The sequence below is a fragment of the Pterocles gutturalis genome, unplaced genomic scaffold (assembly GCF_000699245.1).
Source record: "Pterocles gutturalis isolate BGI_N339 unplaced genomic scaffold, ASM69924v1 scaffold12064, whole genome shotgun sequence".
NCBI classification, from domain to species: domain Eukaryota; kingdom Metazoa; phylum Chordata; class Aves; order Pterocliformes; family Pteroclidae; genus Pterocles; species Pterocles gutturalis.
The window spans coordinates 21,435-48,482 of record NW_010135852.1 but is presented as its reverse complement, the minus strand read 5'-3'; the positions used below and the strand labels follow the sequence as shown (position 1 = coordinate 48,482).

At 42.0% G+C, this 27,048-nt stretch overlaps 2 protein-coding genes across 2 annotated transcripts in view; both read left to right on the top strand.

Annotated features, from left to right (window-relative positions):
• LOC104468060 (p53 apoptosis effector related to PMP-22-like) overlaps positions 1 to 4,079 on the top strand; it is a gene marked incomplete at its 5' end in the record, with an annotated part of 8,627 nt that extends 4,548 nt beyond the window's left edge. The window contains 2 exons of the mRNA XM_010082064.1: positions 2,631 to 2,774; positions 3,406 to 4,079. Of these exons, the coding sequence (XP_010080366.1) occupies positions 2,631 to 2,774; positions 3,406 to 3,641 (380 nt within the window). The remainder of the gene's footprint in view (positions 1 to 2,630; positions 2,775 to 3,405) is intronic.
• A 9,630-nt stretch (positions 4,080 to 13,709) lies between these two features.
• Positions 13,710 to 27,048, top strand: part of LOC104468059 (p53 apoptosis effector related to PMP-22-like) — a 14,733-nt gene continuing 1,394 nt past the window's right edge. Inside the window, exon 1 of the mRNA XM_010082063.1 lies at positions 13,710 to 14,033. Within this exon, the coding sequence (XP_010080365.1) occupies positions 13,823 to 14,033 (211 nt within the window). The 5' untranslated portion in view covers positions 13,710 to 13,822. The remainder of the gene's footprint in view (positions 14,034 to 27,048) is intronic.

Sequence of the window (27,048 nt, the reverse complement as noted above, 5' to 3'; positions counted from 1 at the left end):
GTGTGGCGGGCTGGCCATTTGGTGGCTGTTGTCTAGTCCAGCCCAGAGTAAACTCATCCAGTGCCGTGGCCAGCACCTATGACTCAGTCTTACCAGGTCTTATCAGTATCAATCTGCTGACAAAACTGCTGCTGAAGAAGATAATCCAGCAGAAGAAGAAGGTACAGCGTCACCAGCACCAAGCTTTGTCACATATGAGCACAAACCCCACTTAATTTCAAAAAGGTGGTGCCTACTACTGCCCTGTTTCTGAAGACCTGAAACAAAGCAGTGCTTGATATTAATCTTCTTGACAAGACATCTACAGCTATGTGTCTTGTCACTTTCATGTCACCAGAGATGAGTAAATAAATCACTGTGGGTGGAACCGGGGCTGACCTGTATCCAAAAGCTTGTGCTGGTAAAGTAAGCACAAAGGATGTGGAAATAGCAGAGATCACACTGGGGGCTTTCTGTCTGCTGCCTCCTCTAGTCGTGTTTGTGTTGCAGCAAACCTCAAGGTGTCTAACCTGCAGGTGTATTTGAGTTTGCAAGCTAAGTTTTATCAGGCAGATGCCAGACTTGGCTTCCCACACTGTGCCAGCATATGTAGTGCATCTGAAAGGGAATTTACTTTGACAACTAAGTGTTCCTTCTTGTTGTTGGGTTTTTCTTCTTAATAGGGCAGATATCAATAAATAGCATTCCTAGGTCATTTAGCCTGAATCACTTCTCCTGGGCTGGCTGTGTGTAATGGTTAAATATCCATTTACATATAGTTATCCCTAAATAAATCTTATTGTGGAGACAATATCCAGTACCTGCACTAGATACATCAGAGAATATTTTGTATGAAAAGATTTTATCAGACCACCGACATAGCTTTAATATCCAGATGCTCATCGGGTGCCCTCCCTCCCTCCTCACCCCGTAGCACTCTCTTAGTGAAGGGGTATGAAACATGCACAACTGGCTGGAGGAGAACTGGTTTGGAAAGTTTTTGCTGTCTTGAATAGCTCCAAGAAGGGTGAGGGGAAAGAAAACCCCTTTCCTTACTCTTTCTCTGCCAGCATGACTGTCTTCAGCTGGGGGTGGTGGTGATTTGGGGTTTTGGGCTGAGATCTGGCTGATGGATGGCTGCTGTATTTCACTTTTGCTATTGGAATAGGGGGGGGAAAGAAAGCAGTTCAGAGTGATCTAATGAAAATAGCTGTAAAACAATGCTTTGCCTTCAGAGAGTAAATTGATGTACATAGTAGAGGTGTCTGAGATAGTCTTACTGCCTTCTCTGTCTCAAATTACTAGTTTTTGGCCTTAGTTTCTGCACAGAAAGAATGCAGGCTATGTTGGAAGCAGGATGTCCCCAGAGTTGGTTCCGCTGGGTTGGACCAGATAGCTCTGATGAAAGAGTGGTTTTTTTTGAAAATGTTCTGACCTAGATCTCACCGCTCTTTTTATTCCTACATTAGAGGGAGCTCAGGATCTGGCCCCACCTCTGTCTGAATGCATGAAAGTAGAAACCCAGGTTATGCAGAGGTGGAAAGTGAGCTGTGATGACAGCTGACTGGAAAACAAAGCCCGAGCTGGGATGGTTTAGCCCGCAGAGCTGGGATGGTTTAGCCCATGCGGGCAGGTATCCTGCCTCCAGGCAGGAACACCTTTGCTTGTTGTTGTTTGCATTGGGCTCCCCTGAACTCCTGCTTGGTTTCTGAAGAGGACAGGGTCTGGCCATAATGAGGACCTTTTCGCAAACCTGTGTCACTGTGAAAGGAGAATTGCTGGCTGTTTTTCTGGGAGGTTTTCTTACCTTTGTTGCCCTGGCCTGTGGCTGGTGAGTCTGGGCGCCGGTGCTGCTCTGCTGTGATGAGGTCACTTGCTTCATACCTGAGCCTCTCCAGCCTGCAATTCTGATTGATCCTAAGAATCTGCACCACGCCGTCCCATCAAATGTCAAAGTAATGATTCAAAGAGGACTCTTCCAGTTTACCTCAGATTCTGGTGTTTCTCCTCCAACTGCTACATTTTAGCTGTTTCTAATTCTTTTCAGCTGTGAATATTTATCTTCAAGAGCTTTCTCTTTGTCATCTCTCACTTCAGCTTTTCCAAATCTATTTTTTTGGGTCATGCTCATTTTGTTCTATGTGCATTATTCTTATCATAAACAAAGAGGCAAGAAGCTGGATGCTGACAGCACTATTATTTCCCAGCAGTTACCTCCTGTGGTGGCAACCTCTTGTCTGCTCTCATACGTCCCCATGCATGGAAGTGGTTTTGTAAACTTGCATGTCGAACAGGAACAGTGACGGTAAAGTACATTCTCAGTGGTTGTGTGTCCTGTCTGCTCAGATGTCTGTGGGTGTCTTGGAGATACAGAGTTTGGAGGTATTCTCTCTATTACCATGCTGCGCTGTATCCCTCTTTGCAGCAGGACAAGTTAGCGGGCAGGGAGTTCTGTGCTGCTCCACCAGCGATGATGCTTCTCTGCTCTGCAGCTGTGTGCTTTGGAGGCATCCAGTGTCACTTTGACGTAGGGCATGCTTCTTACTATAAAGGATTTCAACACAAAAATTATTAAAGGGAATAAAAGACCTGCAATGACCCACTGTTCAGTGCATTGCTGTGTGTAACATCTTTCTTCTTTTCTCTTCAAGGATGGGGGAGAGCAGCAGCTGCCACGTACCTCGTTGGCTTTGTGATCCTGGTTATCTGTTTTGCCCTCGCAGTCATTGCGTTCTCAATCGAGATACTCCGCTTCAATTTTGTGCGAGGAATTGGAGGCTTGCTCTTTGTTGTTGGTAAGGCTGGGCATAAAGACAGGGTTATTTTAGATGTGAAACAGGCATCAGCAGAAAAATATGCTCAATGGAGACTCCCTTATGAAATAGGCCATCTTTGTCTGGCTTATGACTCACTTTCATGGGGAACAAAGGAAGGTTGATTTACGCTCTGAGAGGATAATGTTTAGGGAAGCTCCAGTGGCCTTTGTCAGTTAGCACTTTCCCAAAAGCAGTGCACAGGGCAGCCAGCACCTTTGACTCTGCATGTCACATGCTGAGACTCAGGAGCTGAGAGCCCTGGGTGCTTCCCACCTTCTCGAGGGGAGGAGGAGCGATGGGCCTGTGGTATGAGCAGGAGGTAACTGGCTCCGCAGGGATCCCGGTGCCTGTCTGTAGGGCAGGGCTGGTCACGGCATGCAGCTGAGTGCCTTCACAACCTGGCAGTGTCAGCCAGATAGGTGTGGGGGTCTGCCGTGGCCAGGAATGACGTGCCTCTGCAAGAAGGCAGATTTGATTGTAGGACTGAAGCTAAGCCTTGCATACCTTAAAAGGATATGACAGTTATCTTAAGGTACATTTTTTTAGTGGGAAATGTAATATAATTCATTGTAATTTACTCCTGCTTTTCTTCCTTTCTTTTTCTCTCTAGCTGCATTCCAGATCATAGGCTTGGTCATCTACCCGGTGAAATTCACTGAAGATATTCCGCTGACGGGAGATAATATGTTCAGCTGGGCCTATGGTTTTGGTTGGGCCAGCACTGTTGTTGTAATAGGTTGTGCTTTCTTCTTCTGCTGCCTCCCCAACTGGGAGGATGAAGTCCTGGGAAACATCAAGCCTAGCTGTTACTACTCCTCCCCAGAGAGAGCACCATACTTAAATTGAAAGGTTAAATCAAAGTACAATCAACTGTTAAAACAACAGAGGAGCACATCTGATGTAACTTTGGTGTGATTATAGGAGACTGAAAAAACCACCTTGTTTCTCCAGAGTATTTCTTACTAGCCCTGGCAATAAATTAGTAAAAACATTGGCATGTTTAAGCAAATAGCTTTTACCTAAAGTATTATTTACATATTCTCATGTCGATTCTGTTTGGGTGGTTTACTTGCTGCTTCCCCTCCCAACTAATTGATTCATCCTTGTTTTATTCAAACATTTGCTTATGAATAAAGATGTAGTGTTTCAAGTGTAGAAAGGAAGAGGAGAGATTTTAAACAACCCATTAGAGGGACGTGCAAGTTATTTCATTTTCACCTCTAACAAAATTGCCTTAAATTCAACTAGAAAAAATCCCAACCTTCCAAAGAATTCTTTTTCTTCCCAAGGAAGGAACTTCCGTGATACTGTTGCAGTCACCTGCTGCCCAAGAATCTTTTCTCATTCCTGTTACTGGACTATTGTTGACTATTAGCTATTTGAATTAAAGGGAAAATAAAATTAAAGTTTATTTCCCACCAATTGCTGCTGTTGGACAGAGATCTCCTCTAAAGCGTGGAGCTGGTGTTTATGAGAGTGGCTAATGTAACACTTATTGATGTTTTTTGTGGCCACTGCAGGACTTGTGGTGGAGCCACATATAATTTAATGTACATTGTCACAGAGAAAATCAATAAACCTTCAAATGTTAAACTATATACATTTTTACGTGGTATTTGAGGGGTGCTAATTTAGAAAATACCTTTGAGTAGAAACATACACTGTTCTTTGTCTAGCTTTTTAAAACTGCAGTGTTTTAATTATCAGCCATGCTTTGAAGGGAAATCTTAGCATAAGGTGTTGAAAACCTCCAAAAGTTTCTAAAGTACTGTCTAAACCACAACAAGCACACTATGGGTACTCCAGAGGTTTGTAAACTTGGGGATGCTTTGTGACTCACTAGGGATAACAGGTAAAAATAGAAAAGTAGTTCTGTGAGCAGTTTACATATGCAAATTTCTTAGAGACACTCGTCTCAGGGAGTATTCTGGCTGGCTCCTAGCTTATGCTTCTGGAGCCAGCAATTCCAAATAAGTATTCCAGCGAGGCAGAGCTGCGTCTGTGTTGGTCATGGGCCTGCAGCAGCTTACAGCAGATTTAATTATGGTCTATAATCTTTGTCAAGAGCTTTCTTCAAATGGGGAAGAGGAAGGAAGATAGTAATTTGTGGACCTCCTCTTCCAGCTCTGGGGGAAGTAGCTCTAGCAGAGACAGATTCCTGAGCAGGGTACAGGTAGGGTGGAAAGCAAATACTGCATGTTATTCTGTAACGACCAGCTGGGGACTTTCCTCCTACTATCGTGAACCCAGTACTTGGGAGAGGGTGTGTGGGTATATGTGTTCATGCACGTGTCCAAAATAGAACTTACAAAGCATTAACCAGCGTACTGTAAAGCTAAAGTAATTTAGAACTAAGCTTTTTCAATGCCAAATGTATCTTGTATTATATGTTGTATAGCTTTCTGTTTTGTAACACCTTTTTAAATTTGGTAATTCTGTGTATGGCCTGTGATCCTGTTTTGGAAAGGCCAGGTGACTTCTGAAGGTCCCCTTCCAGGCATGCATTTTGTAACTTCACAGAGTGTAAACATCTCCAGACTTCAGAACTGTGTTACAAGCTCAGTCATGGCATATACAATCAACTGTATTTATGATTCTTGCTGAAGAAAAGAATCCTGTGGCAAATATGTCTTTTTTTTTTTTTTTCTGTACAATACTGACTGGTGGGGAATACTGTGTAGACTTGTCTGTATCATGAGTAACGATAGTACCTACTTTCTAGTGAAGTAATAATACAGCAGAGATCCCAACTCTGGAAAATCCTTGCACAGCTAAAGCTGAGAAGGAGAAAAGATGTAAGAAAATTGACACCCTTCCTAATGAGAGGGAGGGTTGTATGGTAATAGGGTTTAGCATAACTTAAGTCTTTTGTATGTTTTTTTATAAGCATTGTCATAACTTGTCAAAAAAGTGCAAATGTAAAATAAACTTGGCTTTGAATATACTGGGAGGGGTAAAAGCTTGACCAGCATGTTACGCAATTAAGATGTTTTGGAGAAAGCTATTGCAAATAGTCATTAATTACTCTCAAGTGATATAAATGTATGTGGTACTCCCTTCAAATGTGGTGGCTTAATTAAAACTGTTTTAACTGATGGTTGTAGAAGCTTGGTGGTGTTTGTGGTTCACAGATTCATTTCATAAACTCAAGCAAATAGCCATCCTTTACTTCTCTTAACATGAATATCAGTATATGTGAAGTGTCGGGTTAATAAAAGGAAGTTAAAGACCTCATGTCCAGGAGGCAACAACTTTATTTTCCAGTCAAATAAGCTTGAGTAGACACTGCAAAACAAGTCTGTGCACTTTCATCGGAAGTGCCAGGCGTGGAAAACTCTTTGCTAAGCCAAAACCTCTTAAATGCATCACAACTTGAGGAGGAACCCAAGACAATTTAAGTACGTAACAGTCTACAGGAGGTCTCAGATATGGGAAGCCTGATTGTTTTTTTTTTTATCAAAACTGTGCCAAGTACCCTTCATATATTGATCAAGAACTTTAAAAATGGAGAAAAAGATGGAGTACTTGCCTGCTATTTTCAGTGGAAGACTGCACTTCTGTGATTAAATCCTCATTTCTAACCTCAAATTATGCATGGCCCTTATGTAGCCCTGTGCTAGTGGCATTCTTTATCCTGAGCAGCCCTTTCTCCCTCTTCTCCCTCTGTGTTTTTACAGAGAACAAATCTCCTGTTGACCAGTGCTGCCTTAAACCAGCCTGCAGCTTCTGATTTCTGGAAGGACAGGTTCACCATTCTCCTGTGTGGTTTTGGGTTTTTTTTTTTTTTAATTATTTCCCTAGCTGTCCTCTTCCTTAAATTTCTTAGTTTTGAAACACACTTATCACCCTGGATTGTGGCAGCTTGCTTTTTTTGTTTGTTTTTGTCTGTTTGTTTGTTTGTCACTCCTGCTCCTTTAACTGCTCTTAATTTTAGATATGCATTTAGGGAAAACATTTTTGTTCATTTTAGATTTTCCTAAATGCTCTGAAGTTACTTGGAGGGTTTGTATAATGCCCATTTTTTACATGAAGAACATTTGTACTCTTGTTTACCTACCAGCCTGTATTCAGCTGCAGCCTAAATGTGTGCTCACTGAAATCCCCTGAACAACTCTCGTGACCTTCAGGCTGCAGAATAGCTCCTAACCCAACTTTGGAGAAGAGAGAGCCGTTCCGGAGAATTTGAGCACACTTGGCTCTTATTTCAGGGGGAATTATGAGCAATCAAAAATGTGTATGACTGGGTGCTAGGGAAGGCTAATTGACCCAAAGGGGGTGATTAATGAATGAATTTCACGGATCTGTCAAACAGCCGCCACACCCCACTGAGATTTTGTTTTTTCAGTTGACATAACGTGACTAATTTTTTAGACAATTCCTTGACAAGGTAGAATTCTTAAGAAGTATTCACCTGACCTTTACATCCTGCATCTAAGGACTTTTGGACCTAGAATACATACATAAATCAAGACAGTGTACTAACAGATCATTCAAGATAATTTTTTTTGGAGGGAGGGTTATTACGGTGATAAGCACTATAGAAACAAAAACACCCACATATTAAAAGGAAAGGTTACACACAAAAAAAGAGTTGCTGAGATCATTGAGCCCTTATGCATTCGTGATGAACCAAGTACGTACATCAATGGAAACCAAAATGCTTTAGGAGATGTACAATGGCTAAGAGCACTGAGGTACTAGTCCCACAGCACAGAGCAGTGGAGGTTACTGTCAACACAGAGCAGCACCCTGAAAAAAACAGGGTTTTCCAGGCTGGTAGGTGAAGTTGCACTGATCTTAAAATGAATTTGAGAGCTGATACTCACAACCAGAATAAAGTATAATCAAATCTGGGAGGTATATTTGCTAAAAATAGGGATGCTGAGAGTCTGAATGTGATCCTGTACCGGGTGTCTGTACAGGAGCAGTGAAATCCATGTGAGTTTGGAGCACCTGGGATACATCAGCATTACTGCATGGTTGCAGCAGTTCATATGTGTAGAACCCATTGATGAAGAATGCATCGATTTTGCTGAACATATGCAGCGTATTTATCAGATCAGTCCGATGCATCCACTGCGCAGGTCTGCGCTGGTGCAGCAAGCAGCCTTTTTTCTGGGGTTTCCTGGCGTCCAAGGGTGTGGGCCAAGCTGCTCCAGCTATGGAGCTTGACATCCAGAAATTCCAGGCAAAAATACAATGCTCTCAAATTTTGCCTCTATAAAATTATATTTAAATTACTTGGGAGTTGTCAGAATAATCCAAATATTTTTTATTGTGATTTTTGGATACCTAAATTTAATAAAGCTTTATTTGTAATAAAGACAGGTAGTAGAAAACGTGCAGGCATATCTAGAGCTCTATACTATGAATATTATAACTACAAATAATATAAATAAACAATAATGTATGATTTAGCAATATGCATTGTATAATATAAATAATAAATAGAAATGTTTCCATGAATTATATTCCTCATGGGTTCATCTCTGCAGGACTGGATAATACTTACTAGAAGAATTGGTATGACTGTTGCTTTTTATTTATTTATGGGATTGTGGGCAACACATACTATTTTCCACAGAGATCTTTAAGAATACAGAATATTTTATAAGTGTTTAAAATTGCTGAAGCATCAAGGGGAGACATCGGAAATCAGTATTCACTAAGCCTGAGAGGGTCCAGAAAGGTTCAGAGTGAGCACTCACATGAAACTGTGAGCCCAAAAGCCACCTAACTCTTGTCCTCCACTGTGCTGCCCTGGGAAATGATCATGGATTACAGTATGGTAGTTGACTGTCATGGTCTTGAATGCACACAGAGATACATAATTGGGCAGGAGCTGACATGAGGCCATTATAATCTCTTTTCAGTAACCAGCCTATTTCTGAGCTCTCTTTGTGTTAGCAATCCCATAGGACAAGAAATAAGCAGAATTATTATGAAAAAATAATTTGGGCAAATAGTCATACTTGAAAATTTATTTCTGTCCTAATTTGATAGAAAGACAAAACAAACCCGAGGAAAATCATAACTGGCATTTTGTATCAAGACAATAGGAAACATTGGAAATGTTGATAGGAGACCACCATTTTAATTTCAGGCAGTTTCACAGATCAATTCCTTATCAAACATTTAAAACTGAAGAGGTCATTTCCATAGAACATTTTGGTTTCATTGAAACTCTGCTTCTGGAGAAACTCAAAATGAAAATTCATGGCCGAAACTCTTAAAGATATGTTTGCTATGCATGTCTTATCTGTAAATCTCAAAGTGCTTAAGGAAGTAGCTGGTGCTGTTCCCAACTGACCCGTAAGGTACAGTAAATTAAAGCAATCTCTTTGACAGAGAAATATAAGTAGCAAAGCTATTGCATCTGGGAGTTACCTACATAAGGCTGATTTTATTCCTCTCCTAGGACAGCTGAGCTGTATGTTTTAAAAGGAGTTACTATTATGATCTGCTACAATGGGACAATGATTTAGCTAGCCTACCTAGGACACAGAGAAATTGTGGGGCCCAAAGCAAGTACCTTATCCTAAAATTATATAGGGGTAATTCTAGCTCTAATGGCTTAAACACAATTTCATAGAAACCCTGTATGCAACACGCTTTATGTGTGCCCATCAGAGAGCTTGCACTCCTGACAGCTGCCTGAAGAAGATACAGACCCCCCCCAATGGTTATGAATGGCCAGATGGCATCTCAGCACGTGGCAGCACCGTGGGTTTACAGGACACCCTTGATGCCAGCTGTTTGCCTGGGGAGGGAGGTTGAATTCCTCAAACTTCTGCAGAGCATCCACAAGAAATAACTAGGAGTTATAGCTTGTTCCAGTGTAGAGCCCACCCTGAAGAAACCATGTTCTTTAGCAAAAACTAGCTGAAAATGCAATCCACGCTGAGACACACAGAGACACTTCTGTTTTCCTAATTTTGTGTTTTCCTGACACAGCCTTGAACTGATCACAGAAACAGCAATCCTGGATGCAGCCTCATGTTTGCGACTTAGCTGTTAAAACCTGCTCTCGTGATAATCTTGTGGTTTTGCACATGTAACCTCACGAAGAAAAGGAAGAAAGTACCTTTTAAGCTCAAGCGCTTGCCTTGTCAAGCCAGGCCTGCTTTACTGACAAGAGTCAGCAAGTGCTGTGCTTGGGGCAAGCTTTGGAGCTCCAACTGCAAGCTGGTCTCAGACGGCTCTTGCTAAAAGTGTTATCAAGACCCTGTGGAAATTTTCCTCCAAGCTCAGCAGCCAGTGAACAGAGAAGGTCTCAAACCTCTGGAGAGCCTTCCTGCCAGGTGGCTACAGAACCGAGCACTGACCACCCCCAGGTCACCACAAGTGTCATGGATGAGCCTCAGTGTCCAGCAACTATGGGAGAGTCCCTTAGAAAGGCATGGTATGTGGGAAACTGCAAGATCTCTACTGAGGTCATTTTTTAGGAAGGTGTTCTTATTTCACAATGAAGTAAAGCGAAGTCCTATTCAAAATGCATTTCCAGCATGCTTCTAATTAACGTAAAGCAATCAATCGCAGCTTGGATTACTCTGTGAACACTTTGGTGTCTAAAGGTATCTTTCTACATGTGCTTACTGTGGATGAAATATTAGTTGTATTGAGAATGCTGTTGTGTTGGTGCCCAGGGGATGCAGGGTACAGGGAGGGCCCAGAAGGTACAATTTAGCCTGAGTAGGATTTGGCTGACTGAGTTGCATCACTCTATAGGCTGTGGTTATAACGATACCTTCGAGTTGCAAAGCAAGGTGCAGCCCTCTCCAAAGGGAAATGGGAAACAGCAGATTGGCATTATCAGAAAAAAAGGACCTGTGGTTGAAAATGGTTTAATAAAGATAATAATAATAGCTGTAAGATTTATGATAGCTCATGCAAAAAATGTTTTTAGTTGCTCAGGGGGACTTGTTAGATGTAAGATAGCACACAAGATAATGGGTCATAAAATAATGTTAGCAAAGCTTTTAAAAACCAAACTCTGGGGACTTCTTGTTTGTAAGCAGCACGAGTATTAGAGAATGAAAATGCACTTGGTGCAAAAGTCATGATTGTGCACCACAGCTGGTCAGCCCATGTCAATCCAGTCCTTCATATAGCTCAGCTGACCAGGCCAGCAGACTAAAGGTGGATGAAAATGTGCTGCTGAACATTTGTTGGCTTACCCTTCTTCTAAGAAAAACATTTGTGTCTTGCCTGAAAAGGGCATATTTTTATTTTTTGTCTTTAATGCTGTAGAATTGTTTGTTTTATCAATATCCTGCCATGTACTTGACTACCCCAAGTAGAAACAAAGAATATTTTCAGACACAGAAAGTGCACTACAGTCTAACAATTTAAATATTGGTAATACATCTTCATTTTCAACAGATGATTCTGGTGTTAACCAGGAGGGACTATCTACAGATAATGGAAAGGAGAAAGCATTTGCTTTCACATAAACACCCAGCTCATATGCTGCAAAATACAAAGTACATTGTGGGTAAGTCATCACTTCAAATCACAGACTCCTTAACAAATATTTTCAATAATTTTTCCCTGTTTGCCATAGGAGTATCAGAATTACACAAAATGCTTCATTTTGTCGCCTTTTAATACATCTACCTCTCTGCTGTTCCAGATATCACAAATTACCCTTGTATGGAGTGTGAGGATTGCTTGTAGTTTTAAGTGACTTAAGGATGACAAAGATGGGCAAGACCCAGAAACACCGGTGATGACTGAACACTACTCATCTTTCTTTCACAGTGGGATAATGTGTTCTGTGGTATCATCTCTCAAATGCTAACATCTGTAACAATACACATTTGTCCACAGGTGAGATACAAGAAAAACTGATGACAAATCCTTCAGCCTACCCGAAACATAGCTGAGCATTCAAAAAGCAGGGAAGAGGATTTTGTTCTTCAGCCAACACTGACTCTCAAATACCCGACAGTGCCTGACTTCATATTGTATTTCAGCTACAAAATTGCTTTAACTTGATTTGGCTATTTTCTCCGAAAAAAGAAAAAAAGGCTGAGTTTTTAGAAAACTGTAACTATTCTTGAAGGGCTGAAACTTGTCAAGAGACTGGATCTAGACTGCTGAGTGAGGGCTCAGCTACAGTCTACTGCCACATGCATGAGTGCTTCTGAAGCCATCTTTTGAAAACCATTTAATATCCAAATCCATGTTCTCTCAATCTTTTGCAGTTCAGTGTGCTCATTTCTACGCCAGCTGTGGCAACAGAAAGAACATGCATAAGCAGACCTGGATACCTTGCAGGTACCAGCATATTGCACTAAGGGTGAACTTCAAATGGTATTTGTTTTAATGTAAATATTTGTAAAAATCATGCATAAAAATTTGATATATTACATTGTTATAGAACTGGTAAATGGCATTTTAAACATTATATTTAGGTTAATGATAACTGAATTGTTTGATAGTACAAATATGGATGACAAGGGAAGATATATATTATTCTAAGGAAATGGTGGTTCCCTCAAGTGTCCTTTACAAAAAATACTTGAGGTCTTCCCTTATTTCTAACCCAAAACAGCAACTGAGGTGTCTTCACAGTTGGCTTTTGCTTTAAGTGACAGTCAAATTCAAAGGCCAAATCTGTAAAAAGTCTCCTGCTCTCACAGAGTCCCACTGAACACCCTGATGGACCACTCACAGCCACAGAGATACTGGGGCAGGTTGGTACCATGGGGGAGCCGCTGGCAGGATGCTTCAGCTAGCTGGAGTTGCAGCAGAGAATGGAGAATGGGAGGCAAAGCAGCCACGCCACTGCTAATCTACCACCAGGCTAATATCCTATCTCTAATATCCTTTCTCTACTGTGAAAGCTCCAATATAGTAGCAGATCTCTGGGAGTAAACAAGGTCTGTACTTGGATGCAGACCCCTCTGATAAGATCCAACATGGGTGCAAAGGATACTTCGTATCCTTTGTGCTTAACCTCGTTTCACAGAAACCACCTTCAGTCTGCAAGGAGTGCAGCTACTTCCAGATGTAAACATGTCCGAGTCCTACCAAAATACGAGGTTGTAGCACACATTTGTTCAAAGGGGGAGTGCTACAAATGTGGCTGCACTGCTTCTGAGCTGACAGACAGGAAACTCTGCTTGCACTAGGCTGGGTGGCCTCTCAGGGCACAGCGAGATGATGGCTCATCTCTACATTGCTCTCACAGCACATTGCGGACAGGCTCTAACAGGTCCCAAGCGCTGCACGTACAGCCAGAGCCATGCACAGGGAGTGTTCGCAAGGCATGGTCAAATCAAAGCTCAGTTTTGTTCTCCCATTAAGGCTATACCCAGACCATACTATATTTTTAATGGTAAACCTTGTTGTTTATTTTCCCCTGCAGCTATGTCCCAAAAGGGGGAGGGAGGGTGGCCACACATTCTTTATTGCCTTACCTTTATAGCAGTTAGAGGAATTTTTTTTAATTGTAAAAAATAATGTATCATTTTATTTTTAAATGGCGTCCAAGAAAAGCAGCTTTCAGCCTCCAGGTGGCAAGTTTCAGAAGCAACCACCCTCTAATGCAAATAGTTCCCTGGCTTGTCTCCTGTATTCGCCTGCCATAATGCAAATCCTTCAGGAGAAAGAAAGGTGTAAACACAGCTGTGAGATGCTCCTGCTGATGGGCAGTGGCAGGAAGGAAAGCGTTAAATGCCGAGGGTAAACAGCAACCCATTTTATTACCGAGTCAGCAGGGCAGAGAGGATTCCACAGATAAACCCAGCCTCCCAGCTTCTCCCCAGCTCAACTGGTTATTGCTCGGTGGCAGCTCTTACTCATCTGAATCTAGGTGGAGCTCCCTCCCTTCCTCCACTCCTCCCTCACTCCCTGCTGTGTCTCTCCTGATTCAAAAGCTTTTCTCAAACACCTGCACATGCACTGGTAGGTACTGGCACTCGCATTCCAGGAGCTTTGCAGAAGCACCCTTCACTTCGTGTTGCTGATCCCGGGGCAGAGACGGCCACCCTTGTCCCACCAGCCTCCCCCTGCCCTGGAAGATGGTGAAGTACGGCCTTGACTACACGCGGTGCAGATGGATCCTACCCCTGCTCCTGGGCATCGGCGTCATCTTTGGCATCATCGCGCTGTCGGGCAGTGGCTGGCTGGAGTCGCAGACCTTGCCCTATGTGCACCGAGCGTCGTTATGGGAGAGCTGCAGGAGGCCTGATGAGGGTGGGGAATGGACCTGCGAGTCCCTCATGGGTTACGGTAAGCACATGCAAGAGTGGTGGGCAGCAGTCTCTGAAGCAGTGGGTCACAACTCTGAGCTCATCTTCCCTCAGCTCTCCTAACTGTATCACCTAATATCTGGCATTTATATATGAAGTGATGTGCAATAGGGACTATCACTGAAGTACATCAAGGCTTTTCACTGAACAGGATGAAGAAGAAAAATGCCCTCACCCCTGCGTAGAAAGAAACCTGGTTGCTTTAGATGGTGCATTGCATAGTAAAAAAACCCCACACATGGGAATGTAGCGGTGCAGAAAATATTCCAGCATTTAAGGTTTCTTTCTCTCTTAAAAGAAGCTATTAACCTCTTCTCACTAATCACCGTTTTCCAAAACTTAACAGGTACTGATGATCAAGTGTCCAGACAGCAAGTTGCGTGGGTAAGCCTGGCATTAGTGTGATAAGCCAGTCCTGAGTGCCAGCAAGAAATGGGGAGGTAAAAATGTGAGATGGTAGGAAGATATTCCCAGGGAGTGTCAGGCTGCAGAATGCTGCCCTGAAACTGCTCCGGTAGGTGGGTTGTATGAAAGAGTCTCTTTGTGATTACGAAAGAAAGCTCTAAAAGATGAAAGGTTTTCTTGCTTGTACCGAGTTTCGGTTAAGTATGCTATTAAACATGTTGACCCAGGTGCAACCTTCAGCTTGAAAAGGTGTAAATCACTGAGTCTGGGAGTACAGGCCAAGAGAAAGATCACCCTAGATGTGCCCTGTTTCTTTTTTTTTTTCTTTTTATTTTTTTTCTACATATGTGCTGTTGGTCACAGTCTGAAACAAGTTATTGTGACTGATGGGCTGTTAGCCTGAGCCAGGAGGGAAGTTCAAGCATTCTTACAATTTATGCTAATTCAAATTAAAAGGAAGAACATTTTCTCTAAGGCTCAGAATATCAGCTGCTCTTGTTGAAAATTAGTGTAAAAACACTTGCAGAGGCAGTCTCGGGGGTCATTTAATACAGATTTTCAACATCGTTCCTGAAAGTTTATAGTCTATGGTCAAACTCTACCTTCTATGCACAAAATTCAGCTGTAACGAGTTAATTATAGCAGACCTCTGTTAGTGTAGGGCTCCAGGACAAGACTGTCTCTGTTCAGCATCATGCCCAGTCCTGCCCTCAGAGCTCCTGCATCAAATGTGTGGCTGGGCATAGATCAAGCCAGTTTGCTGCCTCTGGTACACAGAACTGGAGAGCAGGAGAGAGACCATGATGCTTAGCAAAGGGCTTCTCAGTTGTGAGTTTCCATGAAAAGTGAGCCCTCCTCCTGATCTCCAGGTTAGGCACTATGTGTTGTGAATGCCAGCTTTAACTGGGCAGAAAATATTAAGAAGTTTCACCTTGCTTCTCTTGATAAAACAAGAGAAGTTTCACCTTGTTTCCAGGTCCTACATAGTTGTTTGGCATTTCACTTCCTTCCTTATCCTGCATCACTCTTACGTGCTTCAATTCTGCAGTTGTAGGCACAGTTTCCAATGGGACAGCATCTGCAGACAAACCAGGGAGGTCTCCCTCTGTGTGGACTACTCTGCAATGTCTGGGGTTACTGTGAATCACATCCACAATAAGTCCAGCACTTCTAAACACTAAAATGTTGGACTTAGTTCACATATGCAAAATATTCTCCAGCACATGCATTGGAGAGTCAACTGATGGTTCTGAAAGCATTAGAAACGCTTTTCATATACTGCGTGACTGCATCATGCTCTCAAGGGGCATGCATCTAGCATTTGACCTCTTCAAGCTTACTAGATACCCAGACAATCTAAGCAAATCCTCAAAATCCTCCTGGACAAAATTTACAGGTGGAAAAGGAAGATATGTCTGGGACAATGGAGTAATTTAACCAGTGGGAGAAAATATGAAGCTTGCATGTAAAAAATGTGTGCATAGGCCAAGTGACAGTGGATGACACTGCCAGGCTTCTGCCTCTGCAAGATTTTGCCATTACAACGCAGATCTCGGCTGTTGCAGGGGTGGGTTACCTCTGACCCATGAGAGGGCTGTAGATCTGACCATTAAGGATGCAAGCTCATGTCACTGTCCTGATCGTTTCCAGCCCCTTTCCAGCCCACAAGTGGGATGTGTTCAGATCCAACCCTGTCATATGATTTTCCTATCATTCCTTGCTCAGGTGGTGTGGGCTTGGGATTTTTTTCTGGGACTCCTGCCTTTTCCCACACAGGGTGCAGGTGCCTTATGCTGGTCTTGGATTTCACCCGAAAGACCAGGTTGTGAGACAACATCTCACTTGTGAGCATCCAGGTCTTGTGTTGAGCATGATGCTACCTGCCACAGTGCTGAAACGTAGAGTTTTAATAATTCTGGGATTACATTTATCCACACTGCTCCAGAAAGGTCATAGAAAACAGCTATTCAGCACATGATTTGTGGGATATTTAACTTTGCATTGTGCCATGCTAAACACAGTGCTGGATAAACAAAATTCTGAAGGGTTCTGAAACGCGGTCTTCCTGCGGAGGTGGTGTCACTGACATACGTGATACACATGCGTACCCCAGCAGCTGCCAGCAAATATTCTCAGCATGACTTGGACAGCATAGCTATCTTAATCCACTACAGACATCTTTGTCCTATCATAATTAGATATAATTTTAACTTCCTTGCAAGTTGTTCAATATAATGTGCAAATTCAAATCAAATTCTCCACCATGTTTGTAATTCCCCTTGAATCTCTGAGGTTTGGCTTAACACACATATATACATAGAAGACAAAAAGCCAACGTTGTTGAGGTCAGTCATTTTGGAAGGGAAGAAGGTTGAATGTTTCATTGATTGCACCAGAGGAATTTGGGGTCCCTGAGTAGTTGCTTAGGCTGACAGAATTCAAAGCCTCACAGGGAAGACAAGATGCCTGTACAGTTTGGTTTCTGTTTGGGTTTTTTTGGGTTTTTTTTTTTTTTGAAAGCCAGGAGAGTAACTCCTCTAGTACAGTTATCTTCTGTGAAAGCATCTACACACTCCAGGAATTTTGCGAAGTTTATGAACTCTGTGGAAAGTGAGAATATGAAAAGTTTGTATGCTATCTTATCTTCTCCATCAGTTCAGACTTTCTGCTCTAAACTTATGACACTCATCTAGACTTTATCAGAAGTCTTTCGCTTTTCAAGCATATTTAGCTCAAATAAATAGAACTTTCCAGGAAACAGTATCTTGTGCATTAGGACACTTACTAGAAATGAATGGAGTTTAGGATGGGGGACTGAGAGATGCAAACTGTAGCTCTGCAATATTCTGGCACTTGTAACAAATAAAAGTCTCAGGCTTATAACATGCTTGAACCTTTACAAAAATAGGGACAAAGGCTTGTTTGATAGATAATGAGCACAATGTAGAATGTATCTGTCTGGGTCATGGCTGAGCTTGCAAAGAAAATGCAGAGGTTAAATGCCTTCACAAAGCTGGCACAGCACTCCTTTGTTTTTCTTGATTTTTGTCTCTCTTGAACAAGGTGTGTCTCACAGACCTGAGACACTTTTTCGGAGTGTAATTTGTTCCATTGCAGGCTTTGAAGATGTTTAAACATGTATGGGTTCAGTCGGGAGAAAATAACTGATTTTATTTTGTTAGCCCCAGTGTGATGCACAATAAGATGAAAAAACTCATGGCTACACTTGTCCCACCTTATGCTCTACCTGGCCCTGCAGCTCTTTCATGTATAGATGCTGCCACCAAAATAACTGCAAGATTAAGGCTCTAAAATTAGCTTGAAGCGGTTGGCACATTTGCATGGTGCATCTAGAGATCTTGGGGAAAAAAGTCAGGAAAAGGAATTTACACATGACAAGTGGAATCCAGATCTCCAGTTATTTTCACATCATAGTATTCAATTACAGCCTTCTCCTGGGATGTTTGGAGGGTTTAGTGGCTGTGGAGATGAGTGGAGGGATGAATGATTTTGCCACCTGGAAAGGACACCTTCCTGCATCTTGCCTTCCAGGCAAATAATGGGTAACTATGTTCTAGCACATTCCAGTTTTATTTTGGTCCATGAACATTAATGCAATACTGCAAGATAGGATGGCTTGTATAGTATGATTAAGATGACCAAAAATTACTTAAAATAGGGCAGCAAATGAGTATGTCTACAGGATAAGTGAAAGAAGGGAAGGCTGCAAAAGGTAATATCCTCTTGAGGAAAGAAATATTCTGCTTGAGTCTCATAAGAACCCCATTGATGAGTAGATTTTCTTCCCTTTTTTGCCTATATTAGGCTCTTGGGTCTGAGGAATCTTTTTGCTACCATGAAGCATCATTTATTTTTCTGGAGGAATAACAAAATTGAATCACTTGCCGAAAATCCCCAGCTAATGATTACAGCTACCTGATACAACAGCCAGGTACACAGTGTGGTTGGGAGCAATCTCCAAGCAGCAAAGGACCTTTCTTGGTAACTACAGCTACCACTGGCCTTGTGCTGCTGGCCCCACAGCTCTCCCTCTGGAAAAATAACTTCTCCAGCAGCTCAGTGACTCATCACACCCAGGGCACAGGACAGACCAGACACCAAGTTTCCCCATTGCCATGCTGCCTATGTAAATCTGTTTTGCCTTCTCCCACGTTCCCATCATGCCTGACAGCCAGCACCTAATCCCAGGTGTGGGGAAGCCCTCACTTGCCTCAAACTCAAGCAAAGCACACTGAGCAGAGTGACATGCGGATATTTCCAGAGGGATGGGCTGGGAGACAGCCCTACTCAGCAGGGCCTGGGAGGAGAAGCAGGCTGTCCCGGTGTCTCCCTGGCATCCCAGCGTGTCTGCACGTAGGAACAGAAATGAAGAAAACAAGCAACTGTGCTTGTGAAGCAAGGACCAGCTCAAGTCACGGAGTCTTTATTGCAGATTTTCCCTGAAGTCAAGGTTCTGCACCTAGAGGCTTTCAGAATTTGGTAAAATTCAAGCAGATTTGGAAGAGTGTCCTTGCAGCTGCAGAGATTTCTGACCAGTCCAAGGAAGTCAGTGGGAGAGCCCAGGGTGGAGCCCAGCTCTCTACTCTGCATTACAGGGCAAACCTTGACCCTTTTGACACAGGTTGAACTGAAAACAAAAGCTTGTTGCTGTTCCTGCTGCATCATACTGTGAAACAGTTATATTTATGTATGGTGATTGCTGGTAGTTTTAATGACAGTGTACAGAGAAGCACATAATTTCCTCAGTCATCTCTCTCCTAAAAGTGTAATGCTACCTGGGACTAATCAGTGAGAAATGAGATTAAAAGATTAGTTACTTAATAACATAGGATATTCAATCATTATTTAAAACTTAGAATGCTAGAAAATACAGACTCAATTAAATATATATAGTAATTAAAATATCGCAACAATGGTATATTTAAGGAACTCTGGTGCAAGAAAGAATGGACAAATTTTATTTTTCCCCAGCTTGTAGGAGACATTTGCTTGTTACTAAAGAGGTATAAGAGAAGGGAATCAAACCCCAAAAATTGAATTACCATGGCAGTTTTCATCCTCATCACTAACATGCTTTCCCTTATAATTTAAGGATTTGTCCTTTTATATGTTTAGTGGCAGATTAATTTAATCAGACTCTTTTCTAAATAATAGTTATGCTCTTCAGCAATTAACTCTCCAGAGAGCAATTACAGATGGCATCCCACTGCTTATTATCCAACCTCCATTTAATAATTACAGTTAAAATGGGTGGAAAAGTAGCAATTGTGTAGAGGGTTCTCATCTCCCCATCAGGACATACGATCTGTTGGTGTTGAAGACTTCATGAAGATCCTCAACACTTTGCATCATCAGGACCTTAAGTCCTTGAGAGGATACCATTCGCTCACACACACACTGGAGGCATGTCTGCTGAAACATATGGAAACTTGTGGCTAAACTCTCATTTCTCTTCACCTCATCTCTTCCTCTAGCTTGTTGAGGTAATCTGATAGAGCAGGGCTATAATAACCTCTCCATAGTCTGAATGGTGATAAGGACTGCAAGATGGATTTGGAATTCCACTGTAGGGTTAAACAGGTGACTTAAGCAGGAAAGCAGTTACACAGGAAAAGAAACAAAACTCTCAAAACACTGTTATTTTTACATTCCCATATAACTTCTCACTGACAGCTTGTATTGTTCTGAGCAACCTTGAACATGTTGAGTCAGTGAGTGTTGTAATGCTGTGTTTCTTTGTCGAGCATCATTACAAGATCTCTCATCTGCCAAAAATTCCCAGGAACTCAAGTTGGTTGTGGAGTGACAATAGTACCCTATGTCCCAGAGGTTTCTGTCTTCCTTCTACTGGTACTAAATAACTCTTCAGATCACACACAGTTCTGCTGAAGTACTACTCTACTATTGAATACATCTAATATCACCTATTATGTTGACTATACACACTGTGCCCAAATCAGGCCCCAAATACAGGAAGCCTTTGTGCAGCTCACTAACAGCTCTATCAGCAGTAAGTGGCAAGCGATAAAGACTTTTAAGATGCATTGTAAAAGCAATTTCATTCACAAGAAGAGTAAATGGAGCTTATGATGTATTTTATAAACACAAAATACCATTTCTGCTTATATGTTGGGTGGCTGGTTTTTTTTTGCAAATGGTAAAATTTTGCTTCTAAAAGAAAATTAGATCAAGATTCACAGCTGCTCTCTATCAGAAAGAACCTCCCTAGTGGAAAAGGCAACTTTTAGCAAAGTTTCAGAACAAAGTTTGCTCACAGCATGAAAACTGCAGATCAACAGTGAGAACAATACTTGGTGCATATGGAAATGCAATGTAAATTCAGTTTTCTTCAGCCTCAAATGGCCCTGGGAAAATAAAACTTTAAAAGAATTTTTGGAAAGGTTCCACTCTGCTGTCTCGATTAAAAGTCCTAGTTCATAGCCTGTGTTGTCACGGAAGTTGATTCTCTTTAATTCCCATTAAATATTTTAAACCACGTTTAACTCAAGGGTATTTATGGAGCAGGTACAACTTGCTACTCTGATTAACTGAGATTATGTAGATGTACTGATTAATCAATACCTTACCTGTTTTATTTACCTGATCCTCCCAACCCCTGTATACACATCCAAGTATAAGTAATCCTGCTTTAATTTAAAATAAATGGGAAAAAATAAGAGGAAAAAAATGTTTTAGCATTAAAGTGTGTAAGACTGAGCTTTAATCCCAAGATCTTCTCAATGTATGCAACTGCTTCTAAAGATAATGTGAGATAGGGGTACTCCCTGACTCTCTCATGAGCAAACCTTTAATTCTGAGGCACTGTGTGCACATTATTTTAATAGCTAACTTACTCCCTTGGTGCTCCCTTTGATGACAGCTCTACGCCCTCTGCCACTTCTGCCTCCCTAGTGCTAAGTAAGCATCAGGGAGCAGCCCTCATTAATGTAAGATTTGCAGAAGCCAGCTTCTAAGTCAAGCTTGTACATGCCTGGACTTATGATGAGATGAATTTGAACCACTCCCTCAAGATGTAACTGCTCGTTCCCTCAAATCCAAGTCGGAATAGCTTCCAAGTTGAATTGCTTATCTCAGTAAGAGAAGAGGTTTGCACAAATACAGAAAGCTTTGGATGCAGGCTTTTTGCTTTAAAGGAGTCGAAGTCTGCCGAGCCAAACTAAGCTGTCACTTTAGCACTAAGGTATGGTCGAAACTATATGCTGGTCAAGACCAGACTGCTTTCTGTTAATATATACAGTGTTTTACTGACAGACGGCTTATGCATAAGGTTCTTAAGGTTCTTTCCCTTACTGTTGTCATTTTAAATTATTATTATGGTGTAATTGGAAGTCGTAATTCATTCTCATTTATGTGGGACCCACTACTAATCACTGAGAAACTTTTTCAATGACATTATCTTAATGTGAACCTAAATAAGTCATTCTCTGCTTCTACAGTTGTTTCTTAAGTAGTGTCAAGCTAAAAGCTAGTTCCTGCTCACATAAAAATGGCTTGCATGTTATGAGATAATACTTTGTTATTAAATGAGAAAACCATATTAACTGCTAATGAATTCTAAACAGGTAACATGGAGAAAAAGAATGGAGTTACCAAAAAGGATGCCAAGCAGAGGGACAAAAAATTTTGTATTCCACTCCAAATTAAAATAACTCACACAAAAAACCCTAAGAATAACATCCAATATTGACTCCCCATGGGAAAGAAATTCAGAGAATGTAGTTGTTTTAAGAATGATCCAGATGCAACGAGGATAGCAGCTCAGAGAATAATACACATCCAATCATGCCCTTGATATTTTTTCTCATTTTATTCTGTTCATAAATTATCTATGACTAATATGTGTTTTCTTCATTCATATAGCCTTCCTTTGAAATTATTTTCATTCAATAGCTTTCAGTCTGCATCTATAGTTTATTCATAAGAAGCTGCTTTTAATAGTTTCTGATTTATCTGTATACAAACACATGCACACTGGTACTTCTGTGCCAGCTCATGTGATCAGTAAACACTTGCAGAGATTTCACTGTTCTCTTGTTTTCAAAAAAAGCACAGAAATTTCCCGTAGTTGGAATGTTACAGAGTTGTGATTTCCAGAAGCCAAGGTTTTGCACTGTCCAGTGTTGCACAGATAACCTGGGGAATCCGGAGTCCTGAATGACAGTGGCTTGCATACTCACCAACAGCTCATAACCCTTTGGCTGATAAATTGGGATGTGGGTTCATGAGTTTGATGGTCCATCGTAAGATTCAAGCTAGGGAGAACACACATTCTGCTGCAGACATGCTCACTTTCACATGGAAACTTTCTTGAGGAGAACAAACCAAAACAAAGTGGATAAAACCCATCCAAAGCAGTTCCTTTTCAGAGTGAAGCGTGCACTCTGCAGAGTTCACCACACCCTGATGAAGAACGTCAGGTTGAGAAACCTAAGCGAGTTCAGCTTTGTTTCCAAAATAATGTTTTTTTAATCAGAGAGATGGGAAACAGGTTGAGCTCTGCAAACTCAGCCTAGAAACATTCTCATTACACACAGTGCTGAGATGAATCACCACCACGGCAGATTTTAGTTCTTGTAAGGACTGCTTTGCAAGACTGGAGCTAGAACTGCAGGGTTTGTGTTTCTTTCCTTCATAGGTGTGAAGGACAACAGAGCAAAATCTTAGTCTCTTACATTTTCTTTCCCACCCTCCCTGTTTCTTCTGAATTAAAACCATCCTTCCTAAAATTGCTGCACAATTCACTGCAGCGCCTGATGTGTTAAAACAGTCAGCAAGAACCTGCAGATAATTGTTGGTGTCTGCGAGCTGGCAATAACCTTTTTTCTTTCCAGTGCTTGTTGTATATTTAGCTTCAAGCCAGGAGGAAAATTTGGAGAAGTATCTTCGTATTGATTAGACCAGAAGTACTTCTGAACTCTCTGGGGTTACCTTCAGAAAATGTCACCCAAAGAGAGAGACTCGGTAGTTTGAGTGGTTTGGGGGTACCAGAGCCAGAAAAACATGAGACCATCATTGTGAATATTTTCCCATGTTTTCAACCACATACAGCAGAAACACAGAAATTTGTATTTGCCATGGGAGAAGTAGACTTCACATGCTATTTTCAAGGCACGACAGCTCTGTTTTGAAGGCACCATTTGGAGAACAAAACATGGCAGGCTAAGGATCTGGTGGTTCAAAGTTTTGGCTCAACTTACTGCTGAGCAAGGAAGTTTATTTCCTTATGTGTGAAGCACAGACAGTGTTTACACTTTCGCAAACTGGAAAATGCACGAGGGAGGAAAATCAGGACGGCAGGAAACTGGAGACTCACTTAGTCCTGAATCTCTAATGAAGTCCATCAGCTTCCCTATGGCTGCAGTCAGCAACAGGATATTCAGAACATGTTTAGATGGTGCAATACAAGACATAGTCACGCTACCTCTGAACTGAGTTAGCTTTAATACCAGAGTTATAAAGCTGCATTATTATTGTATACTGTCTCAGCTAATTATCTTGCTCATAAGCTACAGTGAGCTCTGTACTGGCAGAGGTGGGCTCTTTCTGGTCTCTGGGGTCTGCTCACACAGCAGGGTGTTTTAGAAGGAAGGCACTTATTTCCATTTTCCAGTAGTCACATATTCCTACATTCACTGTGGGTAGTCCGGACTTGCAGAAATCGTTGCTCTTTGACTAACAAAACACTGTAAATAGAAGCATTGTCCTTGCTCTGCTTGAAATAGGCAGGAAAATGTGAGTTCCCTTTACCTGTTTGGGGTAGAAAGGTCTTGTTTTAAGACAAAATTGCTCAGAAAATTGGCATCTAGAAGGAGTTTTCAAGAGTGGGTGGTGTGTAGCTTCCTACAAACACTTTCATAGTGTTCATTGGCGTTCTTTCAGCTGATAGAGGAGCTGAAAAAGGGAGAAATAGGACTGACACACAAGTGTTGCAGGATCCTGCTGGTATTCAAGGACACTCTTACATAAACAAACACACATTTCTTTTCTGCCAAGCACATTTTAACTCTTCAACAGCCAAAACATCACTGCCATTTTTAGGGGCTGAGAAGAGATCTCACAAATTGCTGAATATTTTCACAGACTCCTGTAACCTGCTGGTCCTTCTGTTTCTATTTCTGATTTGATGGCAGGTGGACAAGATCCTTTCAGATTTCAACTGCCCTCTCTCTAGAGTCAAGTGTACTTTGAGCTGGTGTTGCACCTGTGGTGATTTTTTGGCCTGGAGTTCACATTTTTCAAGAAAAAGCTTTGCCGTTAGAAGAATTTATTTTTGCTTTTACTTTATGTTAAAGCAAAAAAGCCCCACAACATCAGAAGATAAGCAAATATTTGTGACCAGATTAGCCACTCACTTGTCAGTGTTTTCTGACCAATTTAATTCTTCTAGTTCTGGCATTTTTAAGGAATTGTAAGCCTTAGTTCTATTGGTAAAGACTGTAAGTTACTTCAGTGCTCCTGGCTCTCGCAAGGGAACATCTCAGGTATAGAAACAGTTGCAATTATTCCTACACAAAGCTTCGGCTACCTTTTACCCTAGAAAGGCAAGGCATTTGCACACTGTGGTCTTAGACTACTGGTAACTGCTACTTTTTGTAAAGGACAGATGAAGTCAGGGTACCAATCCTCAAAAAACTCCCGTAGCCACTCTTCCATGCAATCCTATTGCCTCACATGGAGCTGTGTATTAGTTTTTTTCCAAAGTTGAGTTAATTTTTTTAATCTTTTGTAGAAGTGAGAGTCGCAAAATTGGCTGTTAGGTGATTAAGCAACGCTTCCCGAAGATGCAAGCATCCTGCAACAAGCGTGTCTCTTCTTGCCATATAGCCAATGCCCGTTGGGCTGGGTGTGCACCAACGTGCTTTCATACAGTCACAGCATTTGTAACACCACTGCAGAAAAAACACCTGGGCGATCCCAGGGGAGGAAGGAGATGGTGGCATGGGCAAGGTGCCATTGCACATGGCTGTGGCCACCAGGCACTGCCCCCTGAGCCCCCAGGCACTGCTGCCACCCCAGGGGACAGTGTTCTGCCATCAGCTGCTCTTAGGAAGCAAGGCTGAGCTTCGGCAGACAGTCTGCTGCCCACAGCAGTGATGTGGCAGTGGGTGAGACAAACCCCCCACGTCTTGTGGTGCCTCAACACTTCCCAGGTGGGCAGCTGAGCTCTGAATCTGTTCTGGGAAAGGACCCCCCCCTTTGCCCAGGAGTTTTGCACCTAACCAAAACGAGCTGTGAACCTAACAAAAACTGTCATCTCTAGATGTCCTTGTTTCACCCTTCTGCCAGAAGTTCTAACTCTTGTATCCCAGAGCAGTGAGGCCTCTGCTTCTGAGCATCTTCTCTTATGGCCAGGTGCCCCTTCTTTTGCGGTTTTAGAGGGGTGGCAGAGAGGCTGGGAGCAGGAGCATCCTCAACAGGGTAAACTAAGATGTGGCAGTATGAGAAATTCCTCTTCCTGGCTGTTTCCTTTGATACTCCGCCTGAGGTGCTGCCCTCCCACCTGCACCTCCACATCGCACGCTCTACCTCTGAGCCTCTTGTAAACCCCCCAAGAGGAGAGTTTGGGCTAAAATACTGGGCTAGAAAGTGAGATGTAGGCCCATCTTTGCTGTCCCTTTCAGTCTTCTCAGGCAGCTGCCTGTTTACAGGAAAAATAATACAACTGAAAAGCCCTATAAGCAGACAGAAACTTTTTGGCATAAGGAAGAAAAAGGACATGACATAAAAACTGAAAATTTAGTGTAATAGCTAGCATGGAACAGGGATCATAAAGCAGTGGGGGAATGGTGAAAAGCAAACAAAAAGGGAAATTGGTTTTGATGGGCTGATGGGAAGAAAAGTAACAGCTGGAAAAACCTGATCTATTTTCCTAGTCTAATAGCGGAGGTGGTGTGGGGCTGGGGGAAGAGAGGTTGAGCACCAAGGTGTCTCTCACCAGGGACAGGATGGTGGCTTTCATGCCTACCTGACGCTGGCTGGGGGAAAGGCAGGACACTTTGCATTTTATTACTTGCATGCTTGAAGCAAACAGATCGGCGGGTTACTGGTTATCAAAAATCTTATCTTACTCAGTTCCAGAAGGAACTTTTGCTGATCAGTGCACACTGCTTTTAAGTTGAGTTATAATTATCATCAGCATCGTTTGGGCGGTGATAATTTTTCGGCACTGCTACTGTATGAATTTGATTAGAAGCCGACACCTTACAAACACATAATGTAGGGGAAGGGGTGAAGTCTGTAGATGTCCAGCAGAGTTTAATTGTCTACTCCATCTACATAAACAATTTGAAAAGTGTCAAAGTGGGCTTTTTACATTCAGAAGAGGAGACATTTTGATCTCTTTGAGCAGTAGTTGCCCCTCAAGACTTCAAAGTACTGAATAAATAATACCTTTTTTCAGTTGTTATGCCAACACAATATGCTCAGGTCTGACATGTTATAACATAAACTTAGATAATTTGAAAGTGAAAGTATTAATATCTTGAACAAGCTTTTCAAAATGAAACTGTTCTGACTTTGGATCAAAAGCAGAGATCAAATTTCCCTAC